General features: G+C 37.4%; 1 protein-coding gene across 1 annotated transcript in view; it reads right to left on the bottom strand.

Moving 5' to 3' along the window:
- Positions 1-7,064: 7,064 nt before the first annotated feature.
- FBLN5 (fibulin 5) overlaps positions 7,065-22,420 on the bottom strand; it is a 51,162-nt gene continuing 35,806 nt past the window's right edge. The window contains exons 7-11 of the mRNA XM_081325636.1: positions 19,737-19,856; positions 17,884-18,003; positions 12,746-12,872; positions 9,785-9,977; positions 7,065-7,899 (exon numbers count right to left, since the gene is read on the bottom strand). Coding sequence (XP_081181762.1) covers positions 7,738-7,899; positions 9,785-9,977; positions 12,746-12,872; positions 17,884-18,003; positions 19,737-19,856 — 722 coding nt within the window. The 3' untranslated portion in view covers positions 7,065-7,737. The remainder of the gene's footprint in view (positions 7,900-9,784; positions 9,978-12,745; positions 12,873-17,883; positions 18,004-19,736; positions 19,857-22,420) is intronic.

The following is a 22,420-nucleotide window of genomic DNA, read 5'->3' as shown; positions in this document are numbered from 1 at the left end:
GAGCTTAAATGGACTCCAGAAGATGGTAGAGGACAGGAAGGCCTGGAGGAACGTCCATGGAATTGCGATGGGTCGGACACGACTTCGCAGCTAACAACAACAATATTAGATAAAGTATGAATAGTATAGCTTCTGGAATTCTTTCCAATATTAACAGGAGCCATAGGAATTTTCTGGAAATGTCACTGTTTTTCCTGGTTATAAGAGAAAGAAGGTGTTGTGTATAATATATTAATGACAGGGAATTACAATTTAATTTTTGATGCATTGTTATATTGCTATTTATTGTTGATCTTTATATGGTACTTAGTGTCATTTGAATGAAGTTGCATAGAAATTCTCATAATCAAAAACTATGAGCATCTACAAAAATTACTGTGTATGCTCCAAAATAAAATTAATATGTGAAATAACTTCCCCAAAAGGAGCCACTGTAGCACATCACCATACAGTATCATATAAAGCATGTAATTCAATAATATTTGTTGAATTAATTGTAATGTTAAATCAATAGAAATATGAAGGATAAGTGCTAGTGGCCTTTCATTGGTATTTATTAATTGGATGTTCCAGTTGCATATTCCATGTCTCATTATACTTTTGAGTATTTAATTTAGCAACTTGTGACAACTGTTTATAAATAGTTATTATTTTGTAAAGACTATGTTAATATATTGAGACCCAATTTGGCATATTTAATGCATAAAGTAATGGCTCAGAGACTGGGAGACCATGAGTTCTAGTCCTCCCATATGCATGGGAGCCAGATGTTACGATTTTGGGCTAGGGCCTTTCCATCAGTCCACCACAGTGTAATTATTGTGGGGAAAATGGGAGAGAATTTCATACCATGCTACCTTGAGTTCCACAAAATAAAGATTAGATAGAAATCTAGTAAATAAATAAATAAATCTTAACATGTCCTGGAGAAAGTTCTGAAGCACTGAGGGCTACAAGCCTTTATCTAATTTTCCCACATATTTTTCTAAAGCTATTGTCAGTGTACTTTTTAGCAAATAATAGCTAAAATGTAATTCCTCAAGTAACAAAAAATCTTTTTGATCTTTGCATTCCACATTCTCTCTACACTCTTCCACATTCTGACACCAACATGTCCTCATAGTACTGATTTAGCATAGTTATGAGGGTCAATGCCTATTCGCATGAGTTAGACTTGTACACAGGCAATATGGAAATTCAGCAGGGTTGATACTTCATTGAAAATGGTTGCCAAAATCAAACATTCCATAAAACTAATCCTGTCTGAGCAAGTGATCTCTCTTTGGGACAGGACAGACAAAGAGTTAGGCAATCTTGTGGCACTGATAACTTGGTTAACAACTCATGGATTTATCCATATGATGATCAGAGACACAGTGAAAAGTATTGCTTGGAACAAGGGAAATAGTGCAGAATGGAACCCAGGTAAGGGCAGTATCACTATTGATAAGAAGCTTAGGACAAATGAAGAAGCAGTCATTTAAAGAGATTTTGGGAAATATGCATGTGTATAAATATAGATGGGATGCTACCAGTAGAGTTGCTGAAAATCTGCAATATGGCTTTCTACACAAAAAAAGAGGCTTTACATTATAATCTCCCGTCCTAGCCCCATTCATGTATGGGAATATTGCTGTACCCAGATTGTATTATTAGTGCATTCATTGTGGCCATTTGTGCCCCAAATTCTCTAAATACCGGTACTCTGAATATACCAAACATCTGCCCATCTTTGATTTAGACAAAGGAAGTATGGTTAGATCAACCTTCTTCAACTAGAACCACTTCAGATGTGTTTGATTGCAACTCCCAGAATTATTCTGGCGAGAAATTGTTTTTATCGAATATATTATTATTTATATATTTATTTGTATCCCACCTTTATTATTTTTACAAATAACTCAAGGCTTATTCAACACATTTTTCGCCTCCTATTTTCGCCACAATAACCCTGTCTGGAAGATTGAGGAAGGCTAAGTTAGAAGCTAAACTACATTCCAAATATACCCTAATAAAACTTTATAGAAGAACATTCCAATGGAGAAAAATAGTCAGAAAAATCTGCCATATAGATCAACTGGAAATATTTTCCTGTATAAGTACAATACAATCTGAAAAAATATGAAGTAACTAATGGATAGAAAATTCCAGAAAATGTGCTTTGAATTTATAATCTTCAAACTCTGAATTTCTTAATCTATAGACTGCATTAGGTTATTAAAGATTACCGTACTTCAAGCCTGAATGACCAGAGGACATAATACAAACTAAATGACTTGATCAAGAAACTTAAATCCTGAAGTTCCTGAAAAGCAAGTCTCATGTATTCAGTGGACTTTTTATAAACCATTCATCCTGTAGTAAGTTGTATCCGTAGATACTGTTAGTAAATTCTGTGCTCATTCTGATGGAAATCCTACTATGGTAAATAGAGCTTAATCCCAGATAAGCAGTATTAATTCAGGTTAATTGTGACTAAATTAATACACCAAGATACCAATCTATAGCTGTCATTTAACATCTTTAAACAACATCTTATGTCCTTGGGAAAGATTTGATAGGTAGATAAAGATGCCAAATCCAGACTAAACATCTGGATCTGCAACAAACCATAAATAGGGCAGTAGCAATAGGGTTACAATATAATTAAGTGAACAAGAATGAGGAAATAGGGAAGAGGGTCCTAGGGTCTAAGGGAAAGGCTGCATGGAATGTAGAAGCAGCTATAAAAAATTTTCAATTCATACATAACACAAATTACAGAGTTAATTGGAGACAGATTCAGAAAAGGGAACGTACATCTGAAGTTCAAGCAAGCTCGTTTACAAAAGGCTATGCTACAGTAATAATATATTCAACTAGACTTATATAATTGTCATAATTAATTTAGTTTAACATTGCTTTTGTCTGTAGATATTTGGGGTACTTTATCAGGACTTAATCTCTCCAATTAATTCTACTGTTCATTTAGCGCTTAGGAGTACTTAACACTAATGAACAGATTCCCTTTTCTTAGGAAGAACATGGAGGAACAGCAGATGCATTCCAGCATGAATAAACAAAGATGAAATAATATGAGTAACATTCAGTCCTAGTTCATTCAACATGGAAAGCAATGCTTTGTAATCTACAATTTGTGATTTAGCATGTTGGGATCTAGCCAATTAATGTTTATCAGACCGACAAACCATGTTGTTACCTGTTAATGTGTATGGATTGCATTCATTCAATATGTGACGACTGCAGCAGGACTATCTCCCATTCTTTCATCAGATCTACACTTTATTATAATAGTCTAATAAACTAACGAGTTTTATGACAGCAGTTGTTATAAAAGGCAGGCAAGAAGTAAATGTGACTAAACTGGTTAGCGAAAGGACAATGAGAGAGGACAAAAGATGACTGAGAGTCATGCTGGAGTAGGATCTGGACCTGCTGAAGGCTTGTTTGTTCCTACTCTTCCTGGGCTGAAGAGTAGCAGAGTTGCCTGAATACCATAAAGTAGTAGAGAAAGGAAATGGTAATCTGTACCAAAGGAAGAAAATTGAGGACAATGGTCTGAGAGATTGCCAACCAAGTGTAATTAATGTATTTACTTAACTCTACAGGAGATAAAAAGGAGAATTAGAAATAGCTGTCTGCTGTAGAGACATATAATGGTGGCTTGGGAGGAAAAGGATTAAATTTGTAATACTAGTACAGATAGCAATAAATCACTCCTGGATTCTGATTACTTTATGGCTGAAACAAGAGTGGATGATGGAAAAATACTGGTTTAACTGTCTGATTATAATACTATTTATTTTACTCTGCTTTTATTGTTTTTACAATTATTTTTATAAATTGCTCAAGCTGGGAAACATATAATTAATCATTCATATTTAAAGATAAAACTATCTTTTTCCTATCTCTGTGTGATTCAACTGGGTGGCTTTGGCCAATCTCTCTTAGCCCAACCTAAGGTGTGTTTGCTGACTTGAGTTATTTATCCTGTCTATAATTTTTTTAAAAAAAGTAATAAAGGCAGGACAAAACAATAATTGTTTTAAAAAACCCAAAACTGACTCAGTTTGCTGGTTTGCATAATGTATTTAACCTCAGCAACATATGGAAAAGTAACAAATTATGACTTGCTAACATTATTTTTTTTCCAAATAAAATAATCAATTAATAATAAAATGAAAAGAAACATTTGGCAGCAAAGAAGGAAGAATTTACATTTGATCTCTACAATAGTAGCCAAGCAGCACAATCTGCTGAAAAAAACTGCTGGAAACCCACCGTAATGCGTGAGAACCACCCAGAAGCAAAATTATGTCTTCAGGCATAGTTTATTTACTTAATAATTTCCATATATTTCAGCAGGGTTTTCACCGGTTAATAATTTCCTCAGCACATTTTTCATAAAAGTATTTCACCATTAATACTGGCTTTTTATACAGCAAAGAAAAAGTATTTCTAACCCTTTGTGTCCAAGCAGCACTGACGCAATTGCATTGCCTCACCATATAATGCACTGGGGTGGGGTGGGGGAAATCTTCTTTTGTGACTGAGCTGGAGCAGGAAACAAAATCATTTCAGTAAAGCACTAGTGGATGGTCATTCGATTGTCAGGGAGAAAAGCCACGTTATTAGTTGATAGTACAATAGTCCTCCAGAAAATGGACAATCAAATAACCATCACATATTTTTTTCCACATGGATGTGTAAAATACCTGTTTTGGACATAAGCAAAAAGATAGTTCAGCATTATGTGCATGAGCAACAGTAAACCTTTGGAAGAAGTTTGTGGAACTGTAAAAAGAAATAAATGCACTCAAGCCAGGTCATTCCTTGAACTGGAAAGGAAGCTACTCATGGTCTTCATATAGTCTGAAGTAATTATAATTATACAGAAGAAGTCATCCAAGGTTTGCTGCTGATTTAAGAGTCCAAACATAGATATATTGCCAAATATATTTTCCCTTTTTTAAAAAATCTGCACATCTTTTTTTTTTACTTTGAACAAAGTTTAAACAACTTACAAATTAAGCACAACTGGACTAGGAATAGAGCCTCTTAAATGATCAGAACATTCAGAAAAATATAGTCCCTTTAGTGAACTTGTATGTTCACACTTTAGTTCTGAACAATATATTTTTGTTCCAAGAAAACTGGTGAAACCAGTGGAAAAAAATAAAACAATTAAAAATAAAAATACATTTTAAAAAAAATCAGTGTATTGTTTGACTTATTGAAACTATTACAAAGCATATGTGCAGGAAAGCAATTTTAAAAAATGTATCTTCTGCAAATGACAGAACTATGTTCGTTGCTACTATGATTTGTTTTGATTTTTACTCCCATAAATAAATGTTCCCCAAATATATGTGGAAGTGCAGTCACAACTATGATCTCAAGTCCCAGGACAGTGCAATCAGCTTTTTAAAAATCAAATCCTTACTGATCTTCTGTTGAAATTTGGACCACATAGATTATTTTGAATATGCATTGAGAAATCAGATTCAGCATAGCTAGTTCATGTTTCCTTAATCTTATGTGATTTTATCTAATAGTGGAAATCTTAAAAATGTTCATAATATAGTAAAAGTATGAAGTAATTCATGTATTGGAATACCATTCACTTAATGACCATGATAAAAATGATCATAAAATCGGTTTCAGTCATGTGATGACTGTTTTATAACTGCACCAATTTAGAATGGAAATTCTGGTCCAACTGTGGTCATAAGTCCAGGACTAACTCTATGTTTTAATATAATGCCTACAGGTAGATGTTTGGTAACAACAGTAATTGGGACAAGGAGCCCTATCACTAAGCAACACGGTTATAAACTGTGTCATCTGGCATTTCCATTTTAGGTCATTAGGCAAATCCTGTTAGCTTTGATGTCACATGATCACCATTTGTGACCTGCTGGTTTCCCTATTGACTTTGCTTGCCAGAAACCAGCAATAAGATTGCAAATGGCAATCACATGCCTGCAGGACACTGTAGTGTCATAATTGCAAGCTGGTTGCCAAGCAATAGCAATAGCACTTAGACTTATATAGCACTTCATAATGCCTTATGGCCCTTTCTAAGTGGTCTACAGAGTCAGCATATTGCCCCCAACAATCTGGGTCCTTTTTTTTACTGAAGGATCAAGCCCATCAGAATCGAACTCCAGGCTGTGGGTAGAGTTAGCCTGGAATACTGCATTCTAACCACTGCACTCCCATGCCAAACACCCAAATTGTGATCCTGTCACCCCCAGAGATGCCACGACAGCTGCAACTTTGAGGATCAACTGTAATTTGCCTCATTCAGAACTATCATAACTTAAAACTGTTGCTGAATGAGTGGTTGTTAATCAACAATCTGTATTTAGAACATATGTCACTGAATACAGTACATCTAGTTTTTTAATATGCAGAAAAAACTACCTTTTTCAAGGTTAAACCACTAGCCAATTTAATGGATGCGGTTACTTGTCACGGTTCTTTAAGGCATTAGATATTCCCATTCTGCTTCCTGAGGTCTTTAACTGGAAACACTGGGAACTAAGCTAGAAACTTATATACTCTCTTATTGAGCCATCCTAATTACTAGCCTGGGTATTTCTTGAATTGCAGATGCATGTTTTTCCTATGCAGAAAAAAAGGAGTAATATAAAATAAGCATAATAAAATTAAGAATAAAAATGGTTCTGTTGGAGTTGCTAAAATGACCTATATGTGTGGATTTTTTTCTGCTGATTTCGTATTGAACTATCATTACACAGCAGTAGGCTGCTTTGTGACTATTAAGGAAATGGGCCTGGAATAGATAATGAAAAGATAATGGCCTCTTTTTGAGTAAATATTTTAAAGTATGTCATTAAATTACATGCATACTATCCGTAATGGCCAACATCCAAAGAATTATTTTATGTGTGCCTGTTTTCTTGTGCCTGAAATGACTTTTTAAAAAAATATTTTAAAGTTGAGCATAAAGTTTGACATGCCATCTATGTTGTTTCAAAAAGCTGTTTTTGAAAATTATGTCTATTTTAAGAACAGGTTGCCTAGGGTGTAAATGGGTATATACAAGATGTATAAGTGCAAAGTTCTCTTAAGCAAGTGTTTATAGCTGTGGTTGGTTTGGATTCTAGTTAAGATCTCCAGGCAGTCAATTCCATGGCCTGGAAATAAAGGGGGAAAGTATAAAAGAAAGCCAATAAAGAATTATTCTCCCTGAATCAAACCCAGGGTTTGGAATGTAAGATTATTCCATAAAGATTATTTTTTTTGAGAGAGAGAGTAGCTGATGCTTTCCTGGTCCCACAAGCATTTTTTTTTACTTGTTTTTCTTTCGTTTTTAGAAAACAGAACAGTAGAAGTCAACTTTTCCCAGTTTCTCTAGTGTTTTGGCTAAACAGCATTGCCATTACAGTGAAAATCTTCACAGTTTTTAAAGCTTTTAATCACACTTTAGAAAAAGTTTGGAAAGCAAGACCAAAGTATCTAAACACTCACGAGCAAAATAAAATAAAATAACTCTGTAGAATCCACTGATAATACAAAGCTCAGGTGCCTTTAAACCACAAGAAGTACTGTCCAGTTATTGTTAACATGAACCATTGTGACATGTTTGAATATTAATTTCAAGTTGAATTGTTGGAAGAATTGACTTCTGAGGAAAAAAGTTTGGGCAGAAAAGGCTCCTTTTTCAGCTGCTGCTATGGTAGTTTTAAAGAAAGCAATGCCAGTCTAGGTTTAGAATGGATATTGTGATACATAAATCCTCAGTCGAATGACAGAACTTCCTCTGAAATTGATGACAGTGTTAACAGTGACCATCTCCAGGTCCAACACAATGTCACGTGGCCCCTTCAGAGGACGAGTCATCACAAGCGTGGCACTGATAGGTCCAGTTTGCTGTGTGGAGAAAGCCAAGGAAAGATGTTGAAGTACTTCAAGCATAGCATGTGGCCAAAAGCTGTCTTCTTAAATATATGTAACAAAATCATGGCTCTGTTGTATAAGATTTATTTTTGTTGGTGACTCAAGACTATGGTCATAATCACTACGGAAAACACACCAAATCTTGCCAAACCAGAGCGTGGTGATGGGGCTGATCTAGAATGTATTGGTTGGGGGAGAGTGGTCTGAATCCGAACTGAGCCCTGCACCAGCAGTTTGCACTGAAAACAAGTCGCCATTTCACTTCTGTGTATCTAGTATTGGATAAATACTGTGTGAATGCGAAGGGCTATTGACTGCTGCTTTTTCTGATTGCGTTTTTGGATTGACTTTATTTTTTGACTGCTGCTAATGTTCTGCAAGAGTTGGAGTAGCAAATAGCATGGATATTTCCTGCCTTATGGAGCAGATTGGGGAAATAGCTCAAAAGAAAAGAGGCCGAGATCAAAAGACATAGGAGGGAGGATCATATTTATTTAATAACTGATTATTTAAACAATCGATTTTTCACCTGATTTGGTTCCCAGTAGCTGCAACCACTAGAAACAATAGAGCCAGTCTTAGTTTTCAGAGATTGTAGAAATTTACTTTCAAAGAAATAGGTGTCTGAATTGTTCCCCTTGCTTCTTCCTTCTTTCCACTGATGGAAGTGTTTGAGAGGGCAGAAACTGCTTTATCATAGGCCACTTAAATCCGGAGTAAGGCTGCTCTAAAATTGCATTCCCATCTAGCCCTTCATGAAGTCTTCTTGGGGAGAAGATTCAAGGTGTTAGTAATGACTTACAAAGCCCTACATGGCATGGGTCCGGATTACCTACGGCAACACCTGCGGCCGGCGTCAACTTCCCTCCGTCCAGTGCGCTCCCACAGAGAGGGCCTCCTCAGGGTGCCCCCGATCAAAGAATGTCGATTGGTGGCCCCCAGGGGGAGAGCGTTCTCTGTGGGCGCGCCAGACCTATGGAACCACTTGCCGGTTGAGCTCCGGACGGCCCCCGACCTTTGCTCCTTCCGGCGTGATCTAAAAACGTATCTATTTGAGCAGTCTGACCTGGTCTGACGGGTTAGGGTTGGGGTTCTAAATACGTTTTTAATTATTGTTTTAACCTTTGGCATTTATTTAGTCGCTTTTAACTTTTGTATCCTGTTTTGTATTTATTGCCCTGTACACCGCCCTGAGTCCTTCGGGAGAAGGGCGGTATAAAAATATAATAAATAAATAAATAAATAAATAAATAAATAAATAAATAAGTAAGTAATTCACTGCGTCAAGTTCTGGAGTGAATTAAAGTTCTCTCTTCTGCCTCACTGCCTATTCTACAGTGCTCAAAAATAAAACGATTACTAACGCCTTTTTCCCAGTTAGCATATAGCCCCCTGAAAAAGTCACAAACAGGTTTTTGTGGAGATAACTTCCATGTTTGCTCCAGTACTTGCTACATGGAGACTACACTGTCTGTCAATGTCTGAAACTGCTTTTTTCTTTATCTCAAATAATGGCACTCATCTAGCATTCTTTATAAAATGAATACTGTATTTTTGTGATGATTTTACTGTTCAGACAGGCAATGTAAGCAAATGTATAAGACAGGCTAGTAAACATATTATCATTGTATAGCATCATAGTGATAATGATGATTTAAACAATACAGTGTATGGGTATAGTAGTGCTGAGTGAATAAGCACCAATTCACAAAACAAAGTTTAAGTTATAGAAATTTTCAAAAGTATAATTTTAAGAATTTTTAAAATTTTAAGATGTAAACTTAAAAAACCTCTTAAAATAATACAGATTATTTTAAAAAGAAGATAATGAAAAAGTCTATTTGTAAATCTCACTCACCCGCATGTAGAATTCTCTGCCTTCATTTCCTGATTTAATCTGAAAGATGTAGTAAGCCCCAGGGTAGCGAGAAGTTGCTTGCATCTGAAATACATCGGAGGGCACAGTACGTCCTGATACATCCATGTCTCTGTACAAGATGGTGAATGGCTGGTCTCTGCAGCTAGGGTTTTCAGTTGGACATATACAATGACTGCCAAAACAAAAGTATTGCTATTGTTATTGTTGTTATTATTATTATTATTAATCATCGCACAGTCAGCCAGATGTTCAGACTGGATTTGGCATTTTTGTCTATCTATTGAGTGCTTACGAAGGACCTGGGATAGGCAAATGTGGATGTTTGATGGTATTACAGATATGGTCAGAGGATGGAAGCAGTTCCTAGTAAGGCCGCCTTTTGCAATTGACTAATGGCGAATTTGTCAATGCCAATGGTGTTCAAGTGGTGCTCCAGTTGTTTTGGGATTGCACCCAAGGTGCCTATTACTATTGGTACTACCCTTGCTTGCCTTTGCCACAGTCTTTCTATTTCTCTTTGTAGGTCTTTGTATTTTGTAATCTTCTCCAGTTCTTTCTCATCTATTCTGCTGTCTCCAGGCACTGCCACGTCCACTATCCAGACTTTTTTGTCTTTCTTATCGACAATTGTTAAGTCCGGAGTGTTATGTTGCAGATGCTAGTCTGTTTGAATTCTGAAGTCCCAGAACAGTTTAACTTTATCATTTTCTATGACTTTCTCTATTTTATGATCCCACCAGTTCTTGCTTACAGGCAAATGATTTTTCTTGCAGATCTTCCAATGCACCATTGTTGCTACTTTGTCATGCCACTGCTTGTAGTCAGTCTGTGTGATCTTCTTGCAGCAGCTTACCAGGTGGTCCACTGTTTCTTCGGTTTCTTTGCATAGGCGGCACTTACTCTCTGTTGCTGTCTTCTCAATTTTGACTTTGTATTATTATTATTATTATTATTATTATTATTATTATTATTATTATTATTGTTATTGTTATTGTTATTGTTATTGTTATTGTTGTTGTTGTTGTTGTTGTTGTTGTTGTTATTGTTATCTGGTTGCATAATCAGCCAAATGTTTAGATGGGATTTGGCATTTTTTGTCCATCTATCAACTTATTGATTTACAAGGACCTGGGATATTATTAACATTATTTAATAAAGCTTAACATATTTATTATAACGTGCATTATGGTGAATGGTTATTGTTAGCTAAAACTTCATACCTGTTAGTATTTTTGCTGTTATAATCAAATTATTACAAGCAAATAAGAATGCTACTTTCTGTGTTGCTTAACAGCAAATACATGAGTGCTATTTTTATGCTGAGATAGTTAAATCTTAATGTATCTGTTTGGATGTTTTAATATTATATTTTGTATTTTATTGATCTACACATTTTGCAAACAGTCCAAAGATTTGGTGGTGGTGGTGGTTATTAGCATACTGTGTTACATTATCCAGGAAACCACAATGCTATTGCAGGGTAGTTGTTTGGCTACCAATTTACCAGTTCTGTTGTGAGACACGCTTGCAATGGTGCACCACAAAAAGGTGAGCTGGCTTCGCACCAGAAAGAAAGAGGAACAGCTCTTCTTGCAGCGTTACCCGTGGCCCCTCCCTTCCCTGGAACCACCTTGCAAATGGTGTCACAACTGGAAAGATTCAGAACCGGCAGGAATCTGACTTCCTGTACAGAGTTCCAACTAATCTCCCCACCGAAATGGTACTGATTTATCTACTTGCATATAACAAATTGCAGCTAGGCGGACAGAAGCTGAGGCAAGTGATGGAAGTTCACCCTGCCACACAGTGCTAGGATTCAAACCGCTGGAGCAGAGACCATCTCTAGCACCATAAAATCACTAAGCCACCGCGCCTCTCAAAGGCTTGGTCAGCGGATGATATAAAAACATAATGAATAACATATTGCAGAACATAAAAGGTTAGTTTTCATTTCAAAAATAAGATGGTGATCCTTGTTATATATATATGTTATGTATATATGATCCATATATACATATGATAGGAAAAAATGAAAGTAAAAAAAAATTATATCAGGTTTATTCCATTATTTATTTATTTAATTTGGTATGCACAAATTATTTGAGCATAAATTATTGTCAAAATATTTATAGTTTGAATTCATAAATCTAAATTCAGGCATAAATCATTGTCTGAAGAAATATTTTTAAAACGTTATTTTCCATTTCTTTTGTTTCTCTGGGTGTTTAATTATGTATATGACATTGCATTTTTAATTTTGAAAAGAGATTAGAGATGACTTTGCCTTGTAGGGCCTTTAACAGAGTGTGTGAAATAAGCATGTATTAACAACATACTTATGAAATATCTCTAATTAATTTTAAAGGCAATTGTATATATATATATTGCAGGAAAAGATGATAAATGTTATTATTTCATAAGCATTTCTTCTATTTTGGTTGTAAATAGCTGAGTATCCTGCCACCTGGTGACTGGATAAAGAACTATTTTGTATCATTGAACATTTCCATTCTGAGAGGAGAAAACGTGAAAGAATGAGCTTAGAATGAAACTATGATAAATTGCAAACCGTACTGACAAATATTTTGTATATTTGAAAATGCTATTTTAGAAAGACATGCATACTATAAAAACTGCATTTTTAGCTATTGGCTATTTTATATATAACACAGCAAGAAACTGAGTTTGACAATGGCTATGCACTTAACAAGTGGCTATGCAAGCCTTGATATCTTTGGGAAATAAATAAAAAAATTGGTCAATTTCATACTAAGTTCTTCTCTCAAAAATAATGGGGAATACATTCTAAAATCAAGACTGAACAGGGCTAGCAACCAAAAATAGCAAGTGCAATTTGAAAAATAACCAAGATCTATACTGTATAATGTGCTCCCTGTAGAATATCATTGCCCTAATTTTTTCTATTAATATTTTACCCACTTTTCATTGATCCGGATATAAGGATCCTCGCATCTTACTGGGTCTAGGCATTTGAATCCTCCTTGGAAATTAAAACATGTTTGCTGCACGTTACAAGTGTGATTCCCAACCTCACATTCATTAACATCTGAAATGAAGAAAAAAAAACCCAGAAAAGATGGTATTATAGTAAATGTATTAGTACACATTGTTCAGTCATAACATAAACAAGTTTTAAAAACCTTGTAGGGCTGAGCCCATAGGATGAAAGACTGGGATCTTCCACTTCTAGGTCTACATATTCTGGTCCTGCTTTCCTGGCTTTAAATAGCAGCCTGGTGGTTTGAGCTGCCAGTTCATACCCTGCAGTGCCTTACTTGGCAATCTCTCTTTAAGACTCTACCAATTCAGTATTGGAAATAAAACAACTGTAATGCAACATTCAGATCACAATGATTTATTACACTTATTCTCTATACCAGGGGTGTCAAACTCAATTTCATTGAGGGCCGCATCAGCATTGCGGTTGCCCTCAAGGGGCCAGGTGGGTATGGCCAGGGTGGGCGTGGCCTACTGGGTGGGCGTGGCTAGAGTGCGTATGGCCTACTGGGTGGGCATGGCCAGCTCTACATCGTTCGCATCAAGGGTGCCTATGGGGGCCTGGGCAGGAGTGGGACAGATCAGAGGGTCTCTGGCAGAAGGAGGGTCTCTGGGCCAGGGCCAAGGCAGTGGGGGCCGTTCCCTCACTGTTTCCAGGATGGCTTCACGGGCCGCATGAAACCACTTTGCGGGCCGGATCCAGCCCCCGGGCCTTGTGTTTGACATGTCTGCTCTATACTGAGCAAAATTATAAAGTGCAAGTTTCCTGGTAAAAACATTAACCTATATTTATGAAATAAAACAGTCTTGAAATAGCAATAGCACTTAGACTTATATACTGCTTCACAGAGTTTTACAGCCCTCTCTAAGTGGTTTACAGAGTCAGCATATTGCCCCCAACAGTCTGGGTCCTCCTTTTACCAACCTTAGAAGGATAAAAGTCAACCTTGAGCTGGTGAGAACTGAACTGCCAAACTGCTGGCAGTCAGTAGAAGTAACCTTTAGTACTGCATTCTAACCACTGTGTCACCATATCTCTTAGGTCTTTCCCTACTTCACTCTAACTGGATTCTCCCTTTTCCTGGAAATCAGTAAGTTAATTCCATGGAAACTATGGAACTCCACTGATTTCTGGCTTGGTCTAGCAACTTCTCCTGAATATGCTTCCTTCCATGATACCCAAATTTCCAAAAAGCCTCAAATTTCGTGAATCCAGCAAAGAGGAAGCAACTGATGTGATTCCTTTGTATATGATACAAAGTCTGGCTGAGTCTTACAGTTTGTAGTCTGCCATAAAGGCTTGTAAGTTTTAAGTGACTAAGTTTTAAGACTGCAATTTGCAACAGTCCTATCAGATAGTCCCCTTCCACGATATGACACTTAGTATGTTTAGGGGAGTCTTTCCCAAACATTGCCCAATTCTCAACAGTCTTGGGGCATATTGGATTTTAATTCCTGCTATCAGTTAACAATAATAACATCATCTTATATTATCTAACACAGCTGTGGAGAATAACAGATAGGGATGTTGGAAATGGATCATGAAAATTTGGATTTGAATTTCATCACTACAAAGTTTACTGGGCATCCTTAGGGAGTTTATGCACTCACAACTCTTGTGAGACTAAAATGAAATTACACACTAAAGTCTAGAGATCTTCAAAGGTCTGGTGAGATGTAATATGAGGAAAAACAAAACCTGTTTCCATTATGCAGAACACTGGACAATTAAGCTTTCTGAAGTGGTAAGAACAATAACCGAACAATGATCAGTACAGCAGATTTTATAATAGCAGAGGAAAGGAGATTTATTAATAGGAAGAAGAATAAAATGCTTTCTCTGAATTTGTTTAGGAAGTAAGGCAAAAGAGAGATCTCAGATTAGCACCTAGCTGCATACGTGTGTGCGGAAAGCAGAAGCTGGTGCTGGACCTGGCCAAATGCGAGGCAGATTGCGACATGAGGCAAGATGAGACCGGCGTAGGAGCCTGGAAGAGCCAGCGACTGAGCACTACTAGCTAATTGGAGTAAAGCAAGTTTGTCCCCCTGCAGTGCACCAAGGATAGGCTTCCAAGCACCAAACGGAATGAACTAGCAATTTAGGCTGTCAGGACTGCATTGGGTCTAGGACAGTGATGGCGAACCTTTTAGAGACCGAGTGCCCAAACCGCAGTCCCAAACCCACTTATTTATTGCAAAGTGCTAGGGGTGCATCGGCATTATGGTGCCCTGGGGGGGGCAGGGAGGTGCCTCTGAGTGCCACTTCTGGCACGCAAAAACCAGGAGCACAAAAATGGGCCACCATACTGCAAGGCGCTGATACAAGGCAATACACCACGCAAGAACGGGGCAGGGCTAGTATCACGCAGGCACTAGCCCCGCCCCATTAGTAGTGCGTGCGCGCTTGTGGCCCCATGTATGCACGCATGCAAAATGCTTCCCCCTCCCTTTTCTTCCAGTCCACCAATCAACAATGGTTGGTGACCTCTGCTCTACCACCTCTACTCGAGCTTGCTAGTCGGCTACTTCGCCTCCTTTGTGCTGGGCGGGGCTCCTGCTCTGGGTGGCGGTGGCAGTCTGATGGACCTGCCTCTGCCGGCAGGGGCACGCGTGCCAACAGAGAGGACTCTGAGTGCCACCTCCGGCACGCGTGCCATAGGTTCGCCACCACTGGTCTAGGATGTGTAGACTTCCCTGACATTGTATGCCATACGCTAAATAAATAAATAAAGCAATCTCTTAAATAAGGAGCCCACTTGTGGTCAGTAGGTCATGTGCCATTAGATTTGGACTTCCAATACAAAAGGCACTGAATGAACACAGCTTTAGTTTCAATTATGAGAAGGATTAGATTTCTAAAGAGGTTACTTAACATTAGTTACAAGAAGCCACATAATGTCTTTCACTTCTCCATTTCTGATAATTTTTCACAGACTTTAGTACTTTTTTAAAAATCACTATATCTCTTTAGCGAACTAAACCAAAAATACTTGTTTTCTTGCTAATTGCCATTGACAGGCATTGGGAACTAATAGTTGAAAGATGTTTAGTGGCTTTTATAGCCAAAGTAGATCTACGATCAGCATTCTCCACAATGTTCATCTGTGCAGGAGAACAAACACTTTGTATAAGTGAAATATGTTTCACAGAAAAGAGAAACATGTCAGAAATGATTGGAAGAATGAACCTTAAGAGATCCAAGTAGACTCTGTTTACTCTTGGGGAAAACTTGCATAATTTGTGAAATATCTGGGTAAACTCATCTACTACACAGTCTAGAAATATATTTTCCAGTTTGTAAGCCAGTATATTTTTGGCAAAAAGAAATAACTTTTGGCTGATTATTATATGTTGGAATGTACCAGAGGAGAGGGATATATTCATAATTATTACATTTACTGTAAATAAGATAGAAACTGACTAGGCCAATTTTATATGTAGAAATACTAAACATAAGAAGCAAACTCACCAACCCACTTTTGAAATCTCTACAAACTACTAAATTTTTAACTATATGGACTTTTTGTCACAGGTTCTAGTAAGATACTTAAAAAGAAGACTTGAACATGATTTTATGCTTGGACATGATTTTACTATAAAGAGAAGAATTTAGGAGAGAAGACTATCAGACATCAATAAGGAATTACTTTTGTAATTTGACCACTAGTGAGAAATTGTGTAATCCATTATGCTTCCACTCAGTGCTTTTTTTCTAAAAAAAAGGTGCCGGAACTCTCATCTTGTTAATCTGGCATGGGTGTGGCCTACTGGGTGGGCATGGCCAACTTAAAGTCACTTGCGTCAGGGGCACTTGTTCGGAGCTGGGCAGGACTGGAGCAAATCTGAGGGTCTCCGGTGGAGGGGGGATGGGACCGGGGCGAGTGCTGGGTCATGGTCCACTGGAGGAGCCTCACTGATATTAAAGGGGGTGGGGGAAGACATGATATTAAATATTGAAGCCATCCTTTGCAACAAGGAAAAATCCAATCTATCCAACGCTACCCAATGTTTCAAATATGTGTGCACTGAGAGGATAGCTATTTTTAAGACGCCAGTCCTGCACATCTATATCTCAGAATAAATCTCATTAAACTCATGAGGCTGTGAAACACAGAAAGGAAACACACACACACACACACACACACACACACACACACACACAAAGCAGAGCTTCCAATCTTGTGAGCAATTCCAACAGCTAAACTAGCCTGAGAGAAATTCCAAATCTCCTCACCTTACTAAACTCCAAACTCGCGCATCCTACTTCCTTCGCTTGCCTTTTCCAACTCCAAACTCGCGCCTCCTAGTTTGGAGTTTGGGAAGGTGAGCAAAGAAAGTAGGACGCGCAAGTTTGGAGGGAGTAGCACAGCTTGTGCAAAAGCTTTTTTGTATGTGTGCAAAAAAAGGTGCCGGAACACCATTCTAGGCGTTCTATGAGAAAAAAAGCCCTGCTTCCACTTATGTTTGCTGCCTCTTTCAACCCGTCTGTCAATAAAACTAGTTGAGTTTATGGAGACTTGTAGTAGTTAAACTCTCATAGCTGGTTGATCTTATTGCTTACTTCTGCCAAGTAGGTCAATCAACAGTTCTTTTGAAATGTGCTCAAGTGGAGGGAAGTACTCACAGATGCATAAAGAAAAGTTTTGCAGCCACAAAATACTTGCAGAATGTTTAAAAAGATTCTCTGCTTTCAAAGCTAGTAAATAAGAATGCAGTTATTATAGAATAGTTTTCTCCATTAAAGCCTTCCCTATTGGAAAATATGATACAACATACAAAATACGATATGTGTAGAAAAGTATCACAGCATTAGGTGACCTTTAGCTGCTCTGGAAAATAGTTGGCTAGCCAGAAAAGCCATTAACTTTGAAACATTTCTCATTTAGTTATGCTTCAGTGACATTCTGTAATAGCTTTCAATACTAGCTTTTTGTAATAAAATTTTCAAAAACTAATTCTCTTAAGCATTACTATTGTTACTACTATTTCTAAAAGAGTAACTATTGGCTTATTTGCCCTCTAATTATATTTGAAAGACAAAATAAATGGAAGATTCTTACCCTGACACCGAGTGTCCTCCACAAGAATGTAGCCAGACGGGCAGAAACAGTAGTAACTACCTGGTTGATTAACACATTCATGCTGGCAGAGAAATTCTGAGAAGCTGCATTCATCCATATCTACAAATGTAAGAATATGAAAAAAAAGTTTGCTCATTCTTTATAGAATTGCTATTACTTCTAAAATTGCTATTAGTTATATAGATTAAAGCTCCTGAAAAACTGTTGTAATGATGCTTCACAACTGCTTGGATTGCAGTTGAGGTCAGGCTTGTAGAAAACCACAAGCACCATGTAATCTTAGATAAGCCTGCATGGAGAAATAACTTTTCATTTTCTTCTGTCTTGATGGTACATTTGTACAAATCATATTCCTCATTGTAATTTCCTGAAATAGTGGTTTTAATCTTCGTAATCATTTTTCTCTGTTCTGCTTACAGAATTCATTCACAAATACATTCACAATCCATTCACATTTTGTCTACGAATATTTTGTATTTGTGACTCACGAATCCCTGGAAGAGGAATTCTATTTTGTGTAAATTATTCTCTAAAACAGGCTTCCATAACCTAGTACCCTCCTAATGTGCCCATGCTCCTAACATACCCCATGCTGACTGACAATTTTTGGAACTTAAGTAGAACACATTGGAAAAGACACAAAAAATCTTGTGAACATAAATAATTCACTGTAGGGTCTGTAAAGGGCTACTCAACTAAAGAATTTCACAATGTTGCGATGATTATGCAATCTTCACAACATTTGATGGAATCCAGATGCAAATTTGTGTTACTTAATACATTTGGGGAAAAGAGGCCAAAGCCATTTTAATGCACGATTCAAGAGAGAAAAAAGACTTAACAGTTTAAATCATTAATATCTTGACAACAATAGGGGAGAGGAAACTAAGACAGTCGATTACATCTTCTTTATTTTTGGAGCTCCTGGAATTAAATCTGCCTAGCAGAAATTTATTTCCTGGCAATAAAGAAAAGCAAGCCCTCCAGCCTGAAGATGCCGTACCTAAAATCGTTGACAGCCTAAATCAATTCCCTTGTGGACCATAATCAACCACATTGATACAGATTTTGTTTTACTTCTCACTCTAGGTTTGAGAGAGAATGGCATTTATATGTGCCAATATTTCTAAATTTATGAATGAAAATGGGGCAAAGGCAAAGATATTTAAGAACACTAAATAAAAGAACATTGTTTTAAATCTTTGAGCAAGTTCTATTATTTTTAAATAAAAAGTAATATGAACATTGAGGTTTGGCACATAAATATAGTAATCCTTGGACTAATGAAACCAGATTCTGAAAAAAGGAATGTCAATGATATATTTATATTTATTATTTGCCCCAATAAGAAAATAAGCTCTATCCTGGATGATGTGTCAAAAATAAGTGTTTAGAATGAGTTGTGTCAACTCTTGATCCAGCACAACATCATGGAAAAAATGCTAATATAGGAAGATGAAGAATAGTCAGATGTCCTTCTCTATGTCTGGATCTTGAAATTGTTTAAAATAACTTTTCTACACATATTCTTGTAGCTTCCAGAAGGCAAAAGTAACAGATACTTATCAGTTATGCAAAATGTTATCTGACGCCCCAAATTGGGGATGAACATGAAGTCGGAAACATGAAATACAAATAATAATTGAATATGAAAATTCAAAAACAAAATATTGGTTTATACCAGGGGTATGCAACCTTGGCTCTTTGGTGACTCATGGACTTCAACTTCCAGAATTCCTGAGCCAGTGAGAAAACATTATGTGTATTCCCCTTCCCCCAAAAAGGTTTATTTCCTCCCATAGTCAAGATATTTCACAATAATTTCTACTTACCAGTACAGCTAATGCCATCGGTTTCCAATTCATAGCCAGGATCACAACGACAAAGGAATGAGCCATAGGTGTTGATACAGTTTTGTACACAAGGGCTGTTAGTTGTACATTCATTCACATCTGTGGATAGCCAGTTCTTAAAAAATTAATGATCTTTCTCAAGTTTTAATTAATATTTACAATTTTGAAAAAAATATCTACAATAAATACTGCAATCAAAACTTATTCTTAGATGTTTAAAATAATGATATATAACTACTTCCCACCCTCAAAATCATGGGATCCTAGTTTTTGGATCCCTGTTTATTTCTGTTTTGTTCTGTTCCAAAGTAATCATGTACAGTACTCCAATCTTCATATGGGGCTCTGAATTTGTGTTTCTTATTTCTTACTAGTCCATAGATCAGTATCTTCAGCAATGTAACAAACTTTGATTCCATTGATTGGCCTTCCAGATCACCTGTTTGTTAGCCAAATGTAACCAACTTTAATCAAAAGTAACCAACTTTTGAAAAAGGTTTATGTCACCATGTAGGGTCTAGTTTATATAGACATTTTATACCATGTGTTTGGTTTCTCAATATTCTACATCAGTGATGGCGAACCTTTTAGAGACTGAGTGCCCAAACTACAACCCAAAACCCACATGTATCATGGGTGCCGGGTGGATGTGGCCCATTGGGTGGGCGTGGCTGCAGTAGTAACGACAGACTGGGTGGGACTAAAAAGTTCAATCAATTCCAACTTTGCGAGAAGTTTTTTTCCCTCTGGCAGAGGCCTAAAGCAAAAAGGTTTTATAAAACCCAGCTGAACGCCTAGGACTGGGGCGACGGTGTGTGTGCCCACAGAGAGGGCTCTGCATGCCACCTGTGGCACGCATGCCATAGGTTCGCCACCAAGGTTCTACATGGTTGATTTTCTATTATAATATAATATCAGCTTTCATATTGCTTTCAACTGTTCTGACCATCTTGTGCTCCTGATAGAAGTTTGCAGTGAGGTGGAATAGAGTGGAATATAAATCAAGATTACATTCTGGCACATGTGTATCAGTTTTTTATTCTGTCTTAAGACATGGTGCCCCCTTTCTTTCTCTCATGTAAGGACAGACATATTTCAGAAACTCAGTTTAGGAAAAACATAAATTGGGGTAAAAGGAAATGTTTCCAATTTTCTCAATATTAACAGCGTGAATGCCTAAAGAACATTGGAAACTAATACAAGCATTGAAATATGACTGAATATGAATGAAATTGTATTGCCCCAAGTACAATAAATTAGCCATTGATGTGGTTTTAAGTATTATACATGCTATTAGAAGTTACTACTATGGTATAATATGTAGTACTGGACCCAGGGGGAATACAGGCCAATCAGAGAGTTCTTGCACCAAGGTAGAGCAGGCCAATTATTTCTTATTTCTAAGACAAATAAGGCATATTTGTCATGGGTCCGGATTACCTACGGCAACACCTGCGGCCGGCGTCAACTTCCCTCCGTCCAGTGCGCTCCCACAGAGAGGGCCTCCTCAGGGTGCCTCCGATCAAAGAATGTCGATTGGTGGCCCCCAGGGGGAGAGCGTTCTCTGTGGGCGCGCCAGACCTATGGAACCGCTTGCCGGTTGAGCTCCGGACGGCCCCCGACCTTCGCTCCTTCCGGCGCGATCTAAAAACGTATCTATTTGAGCAGTCTGACCTGGTCTGATGGGTTAGGGTTGGGGTTTTAATACATTTTAACTATTGTTTTAACCTTGGGCATTTATTTAATTCGCTTTTAACTTTTGTATCCTGTTTTTGTATTTATTGCCCTGTACACCGCCCTGAGTCCTTCGGGAGAAGGGCGGTATAAAAATGTAATAAATAAATAAATAAATAAATAAATAAATAAATATTTAATATATTTACAGCCTGGGCCAAAATAACAAATGCTTCCTTCTTCTCACTTCTGAAATTGAGGGGACATAATTTATTTATTTATTTATTTATTTTAATTCCATTTATATCCCGCCCTTCTCCGAAGACTCAGGGCGGCTTACAAGCTTAGCAGTAGCCTTCATTCTATGTATATGCCTGCTTATTAGGGCTTTCACACACACCCCAAGCGGCATTATTACAAAGTCAGCTTAATTGCCCCCAACAATCTGGGTCCTCATTTTACCTACCTCGGAAGGATGGAAGGCTGAGTCAACCTTGAGCCTGGTGGGATGCGAACCTGCACTAATTGCAGGCAGCTGGTGTTACTTAAGAAGGCATTAGCCCACTGCTCCACCAAGGCTCTTTTAATGCATGTTCTCAGCTTTCTGTCTGCAACTGTGCAGAAGATGACCCAGTTAGGAAGTCAGTTTATATCAGATCAGACAATGCCGTCATTACATTTCATTCAGAGGTGCTTGTTCAGATGGGCAGAGAAGATTTATAGTCAAAAGCAGGAGTTTTTCACATTACCTAATATCTGACAGCTTTTAAAATGAAGGTGCCTGGTCTGAGTACAGGCAATCCTTAACTTACAACCATTGTTTTAGTGAGTATTTAAAGTTACAATGGCACTAAAAATGTGACTTATAACCAGTTCTCGCACTTACAAACATTACAGTATCCTCAAAGTCACATGGTCAAAATTTGGGTGCTTGGCAACCAGCGTGTATTTACAATGGCTGTCGTATCCCAGGATCATACGGTCTCCAT

This window comes from Vipera berus, assembly GCF_964194415.1.
Source record: "Vipera berus genome assembly, chromosome: 1".
Classification (NCBI taxonomy): domain Eukaryota; kingdom Metazoa; phylum Chordata; class Lepidosauria; order Squamata; family Viperidae; genus Vipera; species Vipera berus.
Note: the sequence above shows the minus strand (reverse complement) of the source record. Positions and strands in the feature narration are given on the sequence as shown.